Source organism: Ichthyophthirius multifiliis (assembly GCF_000220395.1).
Source record: "Ichthyophthirius multifiliis unplaced genomic scaffold scaff_1120509251433, whole genome shotgun sequence".
Classification (NCBI taxonomy): domain Eukaryota; phylum Ciliophora; class Oligohymenophorea; order Hymenostomatida; genus Ichthyophthirius; species Ichthyophthirius multifiliis.
In genome coordinates this window covers 5,401-21,539 of record NW_004085878.1, presented here as the reverse complement: position 1 = coordinate 21,539, position 16,139 = coordinate 5,401, and the positions used below count along the sequence as shown (strand labels likewise).

Here is a 16,139-nt window from a genome sequence, read left to right as displayed (position 1 = left end):
TATTAAATAATTCTGAAAAGATTTTGTAGTTTATAAATGAAATCGAGTAAGTTAATTATGAGGAAATTATCGGTATAAAAGATTATGATTTTCCTATTGAAATTTATAAAAAAATATTCGTTTATAATTGCTATGATTTTCTTTAAAAAAAAATAGCTTATGGAAAATTTAAGTTTGATTAAATTTGTAAATATATTCTTTAGTAATTTAATAAGTCTTATCTTCTAGATATTTCTGCAGTTATATTTACAAGACAAACAATTATTAAAGGTTTTAAAGAAACTTTGTTTGTATAATCAAAATATTTAGAGTTTTTTCCTAAAGACCTTTAAGACTTTTACTTATAGCTAACTAAAAATTATTAAACTGAGGCTGAATCCTATATTTTAGAAGCTACATGTTAAGCTTTTAAAGCCAATATATTAATATAAAGTATTTATAATGATATAAATAATAAAAAAGGAGTAATAAATAGAGTTGATAAATATTAAGCTTATATTGAAAATTAGTATAAAATAAATCTTATATCTATATATTATAGTTAAGGACATTATAATATGCTATTTGAGAAATAATTTATTAAAAAATATCGAATATCATTATGAAAATTATATTAATTTTATATGTAGTGTTTTATATTAAAAATAAAATATATTTATATATTCTCCATAGATTATATTAAAAATTGATTATTTTTTCAATTTAAAATTTAACTATATTTTATATATAATAATAATAATTAGAATATATTCTTTAAAAAAATATATACTTAAACTCCATATTAATGATTAAGTTAAGTAAAAAATAATAATTTTATATTTTTAATAATTATTAATATGTATATTTATATATGTTTTTGATGTATTATAGAAAATTAAAATAGACATTCCTAAAGAATTTATTTATATTATATTTTATAAATATTAAAAAAAAATATAATAATTTAATTATTTTTAATATTCTTTTTTAATTTTTTATTTATTTAAGGCAATAATATTAATTTTTATATTTTTTATTTGTTAATAAATTTTTATTATTTTTTAAATGTAAATAATATTTAATTTTATTTATAAAATAATTTTTTTTAAGTATAATCATATAATTTTTATTAATTTTATATAACCATAACCACATTATTTTTTTATATTTTAATATTTATTTATTTTTCTTTAATTATTTTTATTTCATTAAAAAAATACTTGATTAAAAATAATATTTAATATAAAAGCTATAAATTAATTTTAAACTTAAATAATATTTATTTTATATTATCATTAGAAATCATAAAGTTTATTTATCATTAGAAACAAATTAATCTAATTTATTATTATTTATAAAATAAAAAAATTTCTAATAATTATATTAACTGTAAAATTTTTATTTAAATTCATATTCAAAATAAATATATTTTTCTATTAAAAATTATTAAGTTATTAATATATTTTTTAATAAATAATATTTATTTTTATATTATGGATAAATTAAAAATATACACTTTTATTCAATTTTTTGTTATTTTTTTCAAATCTTTTTTAATATTTAATATTAACTACTATAAATTATTGATATACTTCTAAAAAATAAATACTGAATTGAATTTTAGGATTATTTCATATGAAATTAAAAAAAAAGAAGTTCTAATTTAAAAAATGAAATAAGTATATTTAATTAAGTAATATAAAATAGAAATAAATTAATATTACTATAATAATAAATATATGTATTTGCAAATATTATAGTTAATAATATATTTAAAAAAAATAAAATAAAATAAATACGTAAAAATTTTAAATTAAAAGTATTTTCAAATACAAAATAAAAAACACTTACTCTCTATATTCAATTTTTTTGATTAAAATTAAAAAGATATAATTTAAATAATAATTAAGTTATTTTTATATTAGATTTTTATAATCAAATATATCTTTGGTATATTCAAAAAATTTATTTAATTTTTAATTAGTATTATTTTTATATTTTGTTTATTATAAATTAAAAAAAATATGATCCAAAAGTATTTGTTCTTATATTAAACTATTTACAGGTTAATTAATTTTAAATTATTATTTTTTAAAAATGTATATTAATAAAAATTAAAAGCAAAAAAATAACATGTATAAAAATAAAATAATTAATTTTAAACCTCCTTTTAATTTATTTTTACAAGATAACATTTTATTTATAATAATTAATATTTGAAAAATATGAATATATAGATATTTTTTTAAAATAAGCAATTATTAACTTTTTAATGTTATAATGAGTATATTGATTATTATTATTAAAAATATATATATTTAAATAAAAAATAATTTATTGTATCATATTTATTACATATTATTAAAAATAAAAAGCAATAAAATAGCAAATATCAAAATAAATTTTAATTTCAAAAATTAATTTGTTTTTTATTTAAAAAGAAAAATATATTTATTTATTCATAAATTTTTTTCATTTATAAATTATCTTATATTTAAAAAAAAGAGAGATTAAAAAATGAAATATTTAATAATTTTTATTAGTTTATTATTTATCAATCAATTAAGAGCTGTAAAATGTCCTGCTGGTTCTCAGACTGATGCTGGATCAGATTAAGTAGCTGCTGAAAATAATCTTCCAGAGTGTACTAAGTGTAAACTTAACTTTTACTATGCTGGAGCGTCACCTTTGGCTGCAGGAAATGCTGTTAATGGTATATGCACATAGTGTCCACAAAATAAAATAGATAGTGTAGCCACTTTAGGCTCTGAGGCTACTATAGCCAAATAATGTGACATCTCATGCCCTCCTGGTACAGTACTTGATGATGGAGTAATACAAAATTATGTAAAGTCACCAGCTGAATGTACTAAATGTCTTCCTAACTATTTCTAATCAGTAGAAAATAATTAGATCGTAGAAGCTAAAACATGTGCTGAATGTTCTTATAAATTACCTTCTGGTGCTTAAGCTAGAATAATTACTGAAGCTACTCGAAAAGTATAATGTGGCGTCGCTTAATTTTTATCAATTTCCTTATTATTTATTTCTTTCTATTTGTTGTGATGGATATGAATTAAATAATTCTTGCTATTTTTATGTTTATGTTTTATAAATTAATGTTCAAAATTTATGAAAATATTTTTTTTATAAAAATAATATTTTTCTTTATAATATTTTAAAAAATTAATTTCAAAAATAATGAATAAAAGTAGCATTTTATTATTAATAATCTTATTAAAATAAATACATAAAAAACATATGATTATTATAAGTATTTTGGTCTAATTAATTAATATTTTATAATTAAAAAAATATCTTTTAAACAATAGTAAAGAAGAAACTTATTTTTATTTAAATTTATATTTTAGTAATTTTTATTTTCAATATTAATTAATGTATAAAAGCTAAATATTTATTAAGTTTAATATAAACAAACATAAATAATAATTTAAAAATATTCATGATTAAAAAAATTTTTATAATAAATATAATTTTAAAATATTAATTGTTAAATTTCAAAATAATTTATTTTTTATTTTATAAAATTTTAAAATAGAATATAAAATAAATTAAGAACTTTAAAAAATGAACTGCCTTATTCATACACAGCTTAATGATGTGAAAGTTGAAATTCCAAAAAACCTCCTTTATTGTCATATATTTTGTTAATAGAGTTGAAGATATATATATACTTTATTTAAATAATTATATACAATGCTATAATAGTATGAGAAAATTTGAAACGAATTTACTTATTATTAAAATTCATCAAACACTATATAGCCCCCTAGATATAAGAATAAAATAGTCTAACCTTTGAAAAAAAATTCATATATATGATTAGCATTTAAGTTTTACTTATTTTTTTATGAATAATATCAATTATATATGTGTATTCAATTTATTACTTCTCCTTAAGGGTTTAAGCTAACAAAATAATAATATTTAATATATTTGATAAGGGAAATGTTAGGCCAAGTAAATTAAAAGTTAAATATATTTGAAGAAGTAAATGGAACATAATTAAACAATTTTACTATAATAATCAATTAAAATTGTTTAAATTAAAAAATTAGAAGACTCTTTCTAACAAGTAATATATAAATTTCAAAACAATATATTTATACACGAATACAAATATAATTTCGATTTATCTGTAACTCAAAAAGAGTTTGATATATAATTTTACAAGAATTGCAACTTAAAGATACATTATTATTTGTTAAAAATGAGGAAATAGTAAATTAAATAGAAAAAATAGAAGAATAGGTTATATTTGTAAAAAAAAATATTAATTAAAAAAATAAATGCTACTAAGCTTATGTTTAATCTGAAAACATCAACTTTGATGATATAAAAAAGTAATTATTATTAGTTTCAACTTATATTTATTTTTTAAGTTAAAGTAAGTAATTTTTTAAATAGTTTTTAATAAGCATAATACATACTACTTTATAATACAATTTAACATAGTGTTCAAAAATTAGATGATATTAAAATATTAGTAATATATAGGGATATTATAATGCAATAAGTCTGTAAATTGTTAAATTTATGATTTTACAAGCAATATTTAGACAAAAGCAAGAGAATGTTAAAGAGATTGTGTTTATGTATTTGGAGAATTCGAAAGAATTAATAAATGATTAAATATAATAAGAATAAATTTATAATTCATAATTTTTTTCTTTGAGAATTGGGAATTATGAAGATTTATTTTATTCTCAAAGGCGGTTAAGATGAATACTTTACAACTATTGCTTTTTATTTAAAAATAATTAAATTAGATTATTTTCTATGATAGATAATGAAAAAATAAATGTATTATATTTGGAAATTATTTATTTTTGATTTGTAACTTAAAAAACTTGATACTTTTTTATTTGAAATTTTAAACTTTTAATTTTATAAGCATAATTAATGAACTTTTTTATTTAATGAGTTTAAATTATAAACATTCTATAAAAAATAAAAATATTATTAGTTTGAAAAGTAAAAAAACTTAAACTGTGTTTATAATTTTTTTTAGATAATTTCATGTGAATTTAGGTTCATCTATTAATTTAATAACTCTAAATCAATTTATTTTATTTATTAGTTTATTAGAAACATTACTATAAGATTTTTACAAATACATCGTAAATATCTTTAATTTTAAGTTTAAATTTGAATTAAAGGTTCTTTATTTTAATAAGTAAATAAATAATAAAAATGTGCAGGAATAAGTTCTTAAGCAAAGAATGTTTTTGAATAAAATAATATAATAGATATTATAATTTATATATTAATATATATATAAATAACAAATAATAAAAATTTTAGTTGATATTATTAATAATATTCAAATAAATATTTTTATTATTTATCTTAAATAATTTAATAAAAATTATGTATTTTATAAATACTTATTAAAATAATTAATTTTTTTTTAAATATCTAAAAAAAGCTCAGTTTTATTAAGATTTCTGTTAACCAAACAAATTATATATATAAATTAACGACAATTATTATAATGAAATATATAAAATTAAATAAAATAAAATAAAATAAAAGTTTTTAATTTATTTCGAAGAAAATAATAAAAATCATGTCTCTGAATGATACTAAAAATTCTAATAGGATGATAATATTCTATCTTTATGTAAAATTCAAAATTTAAGTTCTAAATATTAATATAATAATTATTAAATTTTTATTTAATAAAAACAAATTCTTTGTCAACTATAATAATTTTTATTAAAAAATAATGTAATAAAATTTATTTACTTTATGAATTTATAATTTCTTGGTATTAAAAATTATTATGCTGAAATATATTAAAGATAAATATTTTTTATAAAAATTAATCATAAAATTATATTTTTTAATATATTATAATCAGATTTAATTAAATAATTACAGAAAAAAAAAAATATTATATAAGTTGATAATTTTAAAAATTTAATCATTATAGAATATATTAGATAAAAAATAAAAATAAGATTACAAAAATGTAAAAATATAAAATAAAATAAATATTTTATAAATAAAAAAAATTAAATAGTAAATAAAAAAATTAATTAAATATTATAAAATATATATAAAAAAATTATTTATAAATAATAAAATAAAAGTATTATATATGTATTATATAAATAAAAATTAATATTAATATTAATACAAAATAATTATTTTATTTAGTAAATTTTTATATTTTTTAGATTCATATAATTAAATCATTTTTATATAAATTTTCTTTATTTATATTAATTTTATTTTATTTTTATATAAAACTATTATTTTTGAATAAAATAACTTTTAAACTTATATTATATATTTATATTTTTATTGTATAAATTTTTCGTTAAGTTATTTTTTTAAAAATTATAATAAAATCAATATTTTTTTAAAATAGTTTAAAAAATTTATATAATATTATTTAAATATTTTTTTCTTTTATTTTATATAAATAACATAACTATATTCATGAATTTTTTATATTTTAATTTTTAATATACATTTAAATATCATTGATTTTTATTTTATGTAAATTTGTTTAATTTATGTAATTTTTTTTTTAATATTTATATTTTAATCATCATTAATTAATATTTTACTTTAAATTAAAAATTTTATAATCTACAAGTTTTATAATTATTTTTTTGTTTAGAAAAATAAATTTTTAAATATAAAAAAAATAGTATGACATTATTAAGTTTAATTCTTAAATAATATATTTTTATAAACTTTTTTTTATTATATTTTATATTTTATCTAACAAAATGGATATTCAATATTTAAATACTTATTTTTATTTTTAATTTATATATATATGACATTTGGAGATATTAATTATAGCTATTTTATATTTTATTACTATATAGTTTTATAACATTTTTTTAATATTTATCATTTTAATAAACATTTATTTTATTTTATTTTTATTCTTTAAAAATAAATATTTACATAATAAAAAAGTAAATATAACATATTATTTATAATTTAAAAATAATATGTATTTTTATTTTTATTTTATTTAATAAGACTATTAATTTTAGTTTAATAATAATATTTTTAAAATTAAATGATTTTAATTTTTAATTAATTAGATTTATTATTTTAAATTTTTTTATAAAAATTCAATAATAAACAGTTAATTAAAAAAAAATATAATGCTAAATCAAGTTTAATATTATTAATATATTAAAAAAAAATTGTTAATAATAACTATATTTTATTTCATAATTAACCAAAAAATAAAGATTTTTAAGTCTTACAATTTGTTTTAATAATATATAAATATAATTTATTAAATTAATTTTTTTGAAACCAATTAATAAAAATATAAACTATTAAATTAACTGGAATTATTTATAAATTCTTTTAATTATTTTGGCAATTTATGTTTAATATGGCAATCTAATAAGCATTAATACAACGATAACATACTTAATATAATAATAAATTTCTAGTCCATGAGAATTTGCACAATTTCTATTATTTATAACAGTCAAAGCGAGAACCAAAAAAAGCGCTTATTATATAAAGTTATATAAGATTTTTGCAGTATATTTGGCTTTAGATGTATCGATTCTTTTAGATAAGCCTACTAATAAAAGCAGCGAAAAGAATATTATGGATTGAGACGCTGTTTATATTTTGAAAGTATTTGAGTTGATTGAATATCCATAATTTACTGATGTGACCAGCAAGGATCAAGAGAAAAATTACCACGTGAAGTAAATAATCCAAAAATTTATATGAATGACAATAATCATAGTTTATAATCCAAGAAAAAGGCCTTTATAAATCTAATATATAATTTTATAATATCGTTTTTTTTAATATGTTAATGTTTTCTTTAATTTTTATGAATATTTTTTTAAATACTTAGACTTAAAAATTTAATAAATATTATAATATAAAAAAAGGCAAGAATATTATAATATGTTTGATAATAAAATTAAATTAATTTATATATTATTACTAAAAATAAAAAAAATAGATTAATTCTTTTATTGTAAAAATATTTTAATTTTGAAAATTTTTCTTTTTTTATTATTATTTTATATAATTACTTGATATAAAAATGCATTAGTACTTGTATCTGAAAGATAACTTAAAAAAAAAACTATATATAATCAAAAATTAGTGGAAGTTTCATGAATAATTTATCAAGGGAATAAACTAAAATAATTTTTATGAGAAATTGTTTAATACTATGTAAAATTATGAAATAATATATCTTATATATGCATTGAAAAATACAATAGATAATTTAAATAATATTGTACTATTAATAAAACTATTAGTGCTTATGTATTTTAAATAAAAAATATAAAACTATACGTGCTTGAGTTCAGAGTTGTGTAGCGTTTGGATTAAATTAATAAATTTATGCCTTGTTTTAAATCGATAATTATTAAAAATGGATTATTTTTAACTACTGAAGGATAAAATAATATGACAATAATTGGGGTAATAATGATTATAATTCTAGAATTTTAGATAAAAATAGATTTTAATGAGAAAATTATATAAATATGAGTATTTTTATTTAAATTTTTTGTTAAAAAAAAAAATTATTATTATTATTATTATATCTGATTTTTTATTTTATAATTTTTTTTTATTTTTTTTGAATAGTTAATATTAGTTTTATACGCATTATATTTTTTTTTTTGAGATTTTTAATTTTATTTCTAATTTTAAAAGTCATTCATATATTTAAATGTTTTTTAAGGACTTAATATTGCAATTAAAATATTAAAGTCTTAAATAAAAAATAAAATATATTTATAAACATTATATCGGAAAATTAAAAATATTAGTTATTCATATTATATATATTATAATATTCACTTTTATGTTTATATTTTGCATTAATTACAAAAAAATACTAAATTAAGATTTGCTTAAGAATATATTGTAAAACTAAATATATTTAACTTTATTAATAAAAAACAATATTATAATTAAAATATTATTTTACTATTATATAATGTTTTATTTATTAAATAATATAATTATTTATTGATAAATAATTATTTTTTTATTGTATATTTAGTAACTTAATCACATATAATTATTTAAATTATTATTATTTTATTTTGAAATATAATTTTTTTTTATTTTTTAAAATACAAATAATTTTATATTTATATATTTATTTTAATATTAGAAATAAATAAATTATTAATTATGATAAGAATTCACATTATTAATAGTAAAATTTAATACATTATTTATATATAAATATATATAATTATTTATACATAAATATTTTAAATTTTTTTTATAAAAGAATTTAATTTATTTATATATGTATAATAAAATATTTTCATATTTTTTATATTACCCCCACTATTTTTTTTATTATATTTAATATTATTTTTATTTTTCATTTTTTTTTTAAAACAAAAAAAACAACAATTATTTTTTTTCATATTCATTAAGAAAAATCATAGTTTTTTTATTAGCATAAACAATTAAATTATCTTATTTTATTTCAAATAAAATTTTTCCTAATAATTTAATTTTTTTTGTTTTTACATTCTTAATTTTTTTTTTGTTCGAAAATTATTATGCTAATTGTTCAAAATATTTTCTAATATATTTAAAAATTTATGATATTAAATTATTAAAAATTATAAATCATTAGAATTCTTCTTAAAAAAATATAATGAAAATATTTTTATAAATCTTTCTTTGCAAATAATGAATTAATTTCATATAAAATATAGTTTTAATTTTACAAATTTAATAAAGAAAAATAAGGATTATAATTAAAATATACTACAAAAACAAAAAAATTAAATATTGTGGAAGAAGTAAATGATATAAATATTTTTTTTTTCAAATTAATTATATTAATCATATTTAAATATTTTATCTTGGTAAATATATATATAATTTATAAATCTTTAAAATTATAAAATCATAATTAAAAAATATGATTAGAAATTTAAATAATAATTAAGTTTTTATTTATAATTAATTTTATAAGCAAATAAATTATTGTATATTAAAAATATTATTTAAATTTTTATTTATAATAATTCTTGATTTTTTTTATTTTAATTTTAAAAATATAAATTATTTTTCACTTTAATTATTTTAATAAAAAAAAATATATTATTTAAATTTAAAAGAAAATAAAGAACAAGTAAAAAAATAAATATATTTTAAACCTTTTTTTTAGTTTATTTTCAAAAATTAAAATTTTATTTATAATAATTAATATTTTGAAAAAAATAATCCCTTTTTATATTTAAAAAGAAGTTTTTCAAACCTCAATTTTGAGTTATTTTTGAAAAAAAAAATTGTCTATTACATTTTTATATTTATAAAAGACATAACTAATTTAAAAATTAAAAATATTATTAAAAAAATAAAAAAAATAAAAAATGAAATATAATATTTTAATAATTTTGATTATTTCCTTATTTATCAATGAATTGAGAGCTCTTAATTGTCCTGCTGGTACTTAGACACAGGCAGGATTATTTGAAGATGGTGATCTAGCAAATTGTACTCATTGCAGAGCTAACTTTTACTATAATGGTGGTAATCCTGCAGGTGATGCTGTTGGTGCATAGGCTTTCACACCAGGTGCTGCTAACGCTACTGGTTAATGCGTAGCTTGCTAAGTAAATAGGGAAGGTTCTGCAGGTACACAAGGTGCTGCTGCTAATTTAGCCACATAATGTAGCGTTGCATGCCCTGCTGGTACTGCAGTTGCTGATGGATAAACACTTAATTTTGCATTATCTGTGGCATAATGTACTCATTGCAGAGCTAACTTTTACTATAATGGTGGTAATCCTGCAGGTGATGCTGTTGGTGCATAGGCTTTCACACCAGGTGCTGCTAATGCTACTGGTTAATGCGTAGCTTGCTAAGTAAATAGGGAAGGTTCTGTAGGTACACAAGGTGCTGCTGCTAATTTAGCCACATAATGTAGCGTTGCATGCCCTGCTGGTACTGCAGTTGCTGATGGATAAACACTTAATTTTGCATTATCTGTGACATAATGTACTCATTGCAGAGCTAACTTTTACTATAATGGTGGTAATCCTGCAGGTGATGCTGTTGGTGCATAGGCTTTCACACCAGGTGCTGCTAACGCTACTGGTTAATGCGTAGCTTGCTAAGTAAATAGGGAAGGTTCTGTAGGTACACAAGGTGCTGCTGCTAATTTAGCCACATAATGTAGCGTTGCATGCCCTGCTGGTACTGCAGTTGCTGATGGATAAACACTTAATTTTGCATTATCTGTGACATAATGTACTCATTGCAGAGCTAACTTTTACTATAATGGTGATGCTAATTTTGTAGCAGGTACTAATCAATGCACAGCTTGTCCAGTAGGTGCAAATAAAGGTGCAGATGCAGCAGCCGCTTAAGGTAATGCCGCTAAAATAAAAACATAATGCAACGTTTTATGTCCTACTGGCACTTCAAATGCTAATGGAGATACATTTTGGACAGCAGCAATAACTGATTGTGTTAATTGTGCTGCTAATTTTTACTTTAATGGTGCTTTCAATGCAGGTACTAGTTAATGCATATAATGTCCAGTAAGTAAAGCTAATCCTGCAACTGCTCCAGGTGGTAGTGCTAGTTTATCAACATAATGTAACTCCGCATGCCCTACTGGTACAGTACTTGATGATGGAACAACAACTAATTATACAACTTAAGCAAATTAATGTACTAAATGTGCTGTTAACTTTTTCGCATCAAAAACAACTGGTTTTGTAGCCGGTACTGATACATGTACTGAATGTACTAAAAAATTAACTTCTGGGGCTACTGCTAAAGTATTTGCTGAGGCTACTCAAAAAATATAATGCGCCGCGACCACTTTTGCTAAATTTTTATCAATTTCCTTATTATTTGTTTCTTTCTATTTGTTGTGATTAATAAAATAATAATTATTATTTATTTTTGTTTTTTTTATGTTTTATAAATTTAAAAAGAAATATTTTAAAATTTATCAAAATATTTTTTTTATAAATAATTTTATATAATAATTTAATAAAATCTTTTTAGAATGTTTTTTTTATAATATTATAAGAATTAATTTACAAATTCTGAATAAAAGTAGCATTTTATGATTATTTATAGTTTTATTAAAATAAATAAATGATAAAAAACATGTTTTAAAGAAAAGTAAAGTAGAAATTTAATATTTATTTATATTTTAATGTATTTCTTATTGAATATTTATTTAATCAATGTTTAAATACTAAATATTTATAAAGTCTAACTGAAACATTAAACAATAATTTTAAACAATTAATTAACAAAAAGAATTTTATAATAAATTCAATTTTAATATTCACAATAATAAATTATAATAAATACTATTTACTTTTGCAAAATAATATATTATTATTATATTAAAAATTTAAAATATAGTATAAAAATAAATTAAATAAAATTTTTAAAAAATTCAATGTTCTATATATCAGCTTTAAGATGTAAATGTTAAAATTCCTAAAAATAATTTTTCTTATCATACATATTTTGATGAAACAAATACTTAATTTAAAAAATTATTTAGAAAACCCTAATTATATTTGAATATTTGAAAAAAATTTTACTAATAATTATCCAAAAATTATAATAACTTTAAAATTTTTTTTTTCTAATATATATTAGCATTTTGAGTTTTACCTATTTTTTGTGTGAAGATAGTCAATTAAATATGTCTATCTAATTTAATGCATCACATTCAGAGCATAAGCTTAAAAATAATAATATCCAATTTATTTGTTAAGGAAAATGTTAATATCAAATTAATTTTTTTTTTAAAAAAAATCAAAAAAAATATAAAAAAAAAATATTTTTAAATTTACATATATTTGAATTTTTATATAATATATAATCGATTGTTAATATTTTTTGATGAAAATATAAATGCAAAAATATAATTTTTTAATATATCATTAAAAAATAGAAAATTACTCATAATATAAAAAATCTAAAATCAAGTGATTAAGAATAAATTATGTAAATAAAAAAAAAAAAATTACAAATTAGATAAAGAATAGTAAAATTTTAAATAAACATACTTAAGTATTTTATCTAATTTAAAAAATTATTATAATAAAAAAAAAAAAATGTTTAAAAATGAAATAATATATTTTATAATTATAAAAAAAATTAAAATATAGTTATAATTATATTCTATATAAATATATATATATTTAATTTTATATTTATTTATATATAGAAATATATTATATTTCAAATACATATATAATTAATATTTAGAATTTTAAATTTTAATATTTCTCTACTTTATTTTATTCATTTTATATATAAATATTAAATTATATTATAAATAATATACTTAATTATTTCGAATTATTTTTTTAATCTATATTTTTTTCATAATAAAAAAAAAAAAATTAAAAATTGTATATTATTTTTAAGTTTTTAAAAATTAAATTTAAAAAATTATATATATATGTAAATATATAATTATATATTATTTTACATATATTTTTTTTTTTTTTTTATTTTTATCTTTTTTGAATTTTTATTTTTAATTATTTATTTAGATTTTTATAATCAATTAATTATATTTTTAATATTTTTTTACTAAATATATACTCTATTTTTTTCATCATTTTTTTTTTCTATATTTATATTACTTATTTCTTAATATTGAATATACATAAATAATTTAATAATATTTTTTTTTTATTTTTTTCTTTTTATATATTATAACTATTACATTACTGTTTCTTAGTCTTAAATAAATTCTTTGAATAAAAAAGTATATAAAAAATAAAAAAAAATTAAAAATAGATATTTAAATATAATATGAAATTATAAAAAAGTATGTAGAATAAAATTTAACTGAAATTTTAAATATTAAATAATATTAATATAATTATAAATTTTTATTTAATATATTAATATGAATATTTTTTTTTTCAAATCACTTTAATTATTTTTAATTAATATAAAAAAAATTATATTTATTTTTTTTATTTTCTAAAAAAATTAAATATATTTAAAATTAATTAAAATATTTATTTATCTCTATTTATATTATTAATTGTTAGAATTATTATAAATAATTAATTATTTAATTATTAATAACATTTATGGTTTAATATGCCATCAGGTAGTAGATTGATTTCTCTTAGTCACAGTAGTAGTATAACCTGTATATGTGTACTTTATTTTAATTTTATTTTTATGTCACAGCTGTAATGAAATATAAATTCTACAGATTTTCAAAATCAACAATACCTTTACCTTTTGTATATATTTTTTATTTTTTAAATTATACATATATATTAAAAATTTAAAACTAAAATAAAATTAGTATATCAAATATAATTAAATAATATATAAAAAAGTATAGATAAATAATAAATGAGTAACATTATTATATAATCTATATTGTAAAAATAATATGTGTTTATGATTAAAATTAAGTTAAATAATAATAAAAATATGTTATTAATTTAAAAACTTAAGGCATTTTTATTATTAAAGAGTAATATAATAATTTATAAAATAAATAATATATGAAATATTCAATCTTTAAAAAAATAATATTAAAAATTATTTTATTTTAATAAAAATTCCTATATAAAAATAAATATTTACTTTTTATTTTTATATTTATGTTTTATAAATTAAAAATAGATTTAAATTCAAAATTTATGAAAATATTTTTTTTATAAAAATAATCAATTATATATAACTAAGTTAATAAAATATTTTTAAAAAGTTTTCTTATAATATTTTAACAAAATTAATTTAAAAATAGTTAATAAAAGTAACATTTTATATAATTAATAATTATATTAAAATAAATACATAAAATATATATCCTTATATTAATAATTATTATTGACTTATCAATAATTTTTTTAAAATTGAAAAAATATATTTTAAACTATAGTAAAAGATAAGTTTATTTGTATTTTAGTGATTTTTATTTTGAATATTACTTTATATATAAAAACTAAATATTCATTAGGTAAATATAAACTTTTAATAATAATTTATGATTAAAGCAATTTTTTAATAAATTTAATTTTAAAATATACAATAATTAAATAGAAATTATTAAATTTCAAAATAATTTATTTTTTTATTTCATAAATATTTTAAAATATAATATAAATTTAAATTAAGAATTTTAAAAAATAAACTGTACTATTAATACACAGCTTAATAATATGAAAATTGAAATTGCAAAAAACCTCCTTTATTACCATATGTTTTGTTAATATACTTAGAAATATATACACTATGTTTAAATAATTATATTCAATTTTTTTTATCTGATTATTTAATTTTTTTAGGAAATACTAGATAATTTGAAATAATAAATAAACATAATTTGCTATTAAAAATTTTTCATAGCTTAAACTTATATAAACATAATTTGTATTATAAATTAAGTAATTAAAGTAAAATTATAATTAATTTTACTAAATATATATATATAATAATTAATTATTAATCTATTATTATTATAAATATATTATATAAAATAGCTTTAATAATAATAATAACAATAATAATATATAAATATAAAATATGTAAATATTTTAATAATATAATTAATAAATTTTTTGAAAATTAAATGATATTTATCATATGTATATAATTTATCTTATTGTTATACATACAATGTATTTATTTAAAAGTTATTAACTAAAAAATATTACAAAATAGTCAAAATTTATAATAAACTAAATGCATTTCTAATTAATAATTGAGGTAATTTATTTTATATAATCTAATTAATTATTTACGTATTTAAAAAAATATATAGGTTTTACAATTAATATTATTTATAGTTTTTTTATTATAGATATATAAAAGTTATGAATTAAAAATTTAATATTTTTTTCTTTTTAATAATATTTGAGTTTTACAATTATTTTTTTTTTTAATAAATATACATATTATTATAAATAAAAAGAAATTATATACAATTTAAATAAATATACTAATATCTATTTTTTTATGAATTAATAAATTTTATAAATTATTTTGAGTGTGTTATATATTATTTTTTTAAAAAAAGTAAATTAAAAATCTTAATAAAAATTTAAATATGAAATATAATATTATAATATTATAGTAACTTTTTTATTATTTATAAATAAATTAAAAGCTTTATCATTTCCTATGGT

At 14.7% G+C, this 16,139-nt stretch overlaps 2 protein-coding genes across 2 annotated transcripts, besides 16 other annotated features; both read left to right on the top strand. All coding sequences in view use genetic code 6, as the record gives it.

The window, feature by feature from the left end:
• Positions 1-997: 997 nt before the first annotated feature.
• Positions 998-1,065: a microsatellite.
• A 1,194-nt stretch (positions 1,066-2,259) lies between these two features.
• On the top strand, positions 2,260-3,045 carry IMG5_203560 (immobilization antigen isoform, putative; the record flags this gene model as incomplete). The annotated part of the gene is made up of 1 exon (XM_004023825.1): positions 2,260-3,045. The coding sequence occupies one exon, from the start codon at positions 2,260-2,262 to the stop codon at positions 3,043-3,045; it is 786 nt and encodes a 261-aa protein (XP_004023874.1).
• Positions 3,046-5,503: 2,458 nt separating this feature from the next.
• Positions 5,504-5,534: a microsatellite.
• A 452-nt stretch (positions 5,535-5,986) lies between these two features.
• Positions 5,987-6,102: a microsatellite.
• Positions 6,020-6,091: a microsatellite.
• Positions 6,103-7,033: 931 nt separating the features above from the next.
• Positions 7,034-7,087: a microsatellite.
• Positions 7,088-8,957: 1,870 nt separating this feature from the next.
• Positions 8,958-9,006: a microsatellite.
• Positions 8,968-9,011: a microsatellite.
• Positions 9,012-9,188: 177 nt separating this feature from the next.
• Positions 9,189-9,285: a microsatellite.
• Positions 9,286-9,529: 244 nt separating this feature from the next.
• Positions 9,530-9,573: a microsatellite.
• A 794-nt stretch (positions 9,574-10,367) lies between these two features.
• IMG5_203550 (immobilization antigen isoform, putative) lies at positions 10,368-11,882 on the top strand (the record flags this gene model as incomplete). Its single annotated transcript, XM_004023824.1, has 1 exon — positions 10,368-11,882. One exon carries the CDS (start codon positions 10,368-10,370, stop codon positions 11,880-11,882), a length of 1,515 nt encoding a protein of 504 aa, XP_004023873.1.
• Positions 10,491-11,283: a microsatellite.
• Positions 11,883-11,971: 89 nt separating the features above from the next.
• Positions 11,972-12,005: a microsatellite.
• Positions 12,006-13,471: 1,466 nt separating this feature from the next.
• Positions 13,472-13,518: a microsatellite.
• Positions 13,472-13,540: a microsatellite.
• Positions 13,476-13,519: a microsatellite.
• A 944-nt stretch (positions 13,541-14,484) lies between the features above and the next one.
• Positions 14,485-14,522: a microsatellite.
• Positions 14,523-15,514: 992 nt separating this feature from the next.
• Positions 15,515-15,547: a microsatellite.
• Positions 15,548-16,139: the final 592 nt, after the last annotated feature.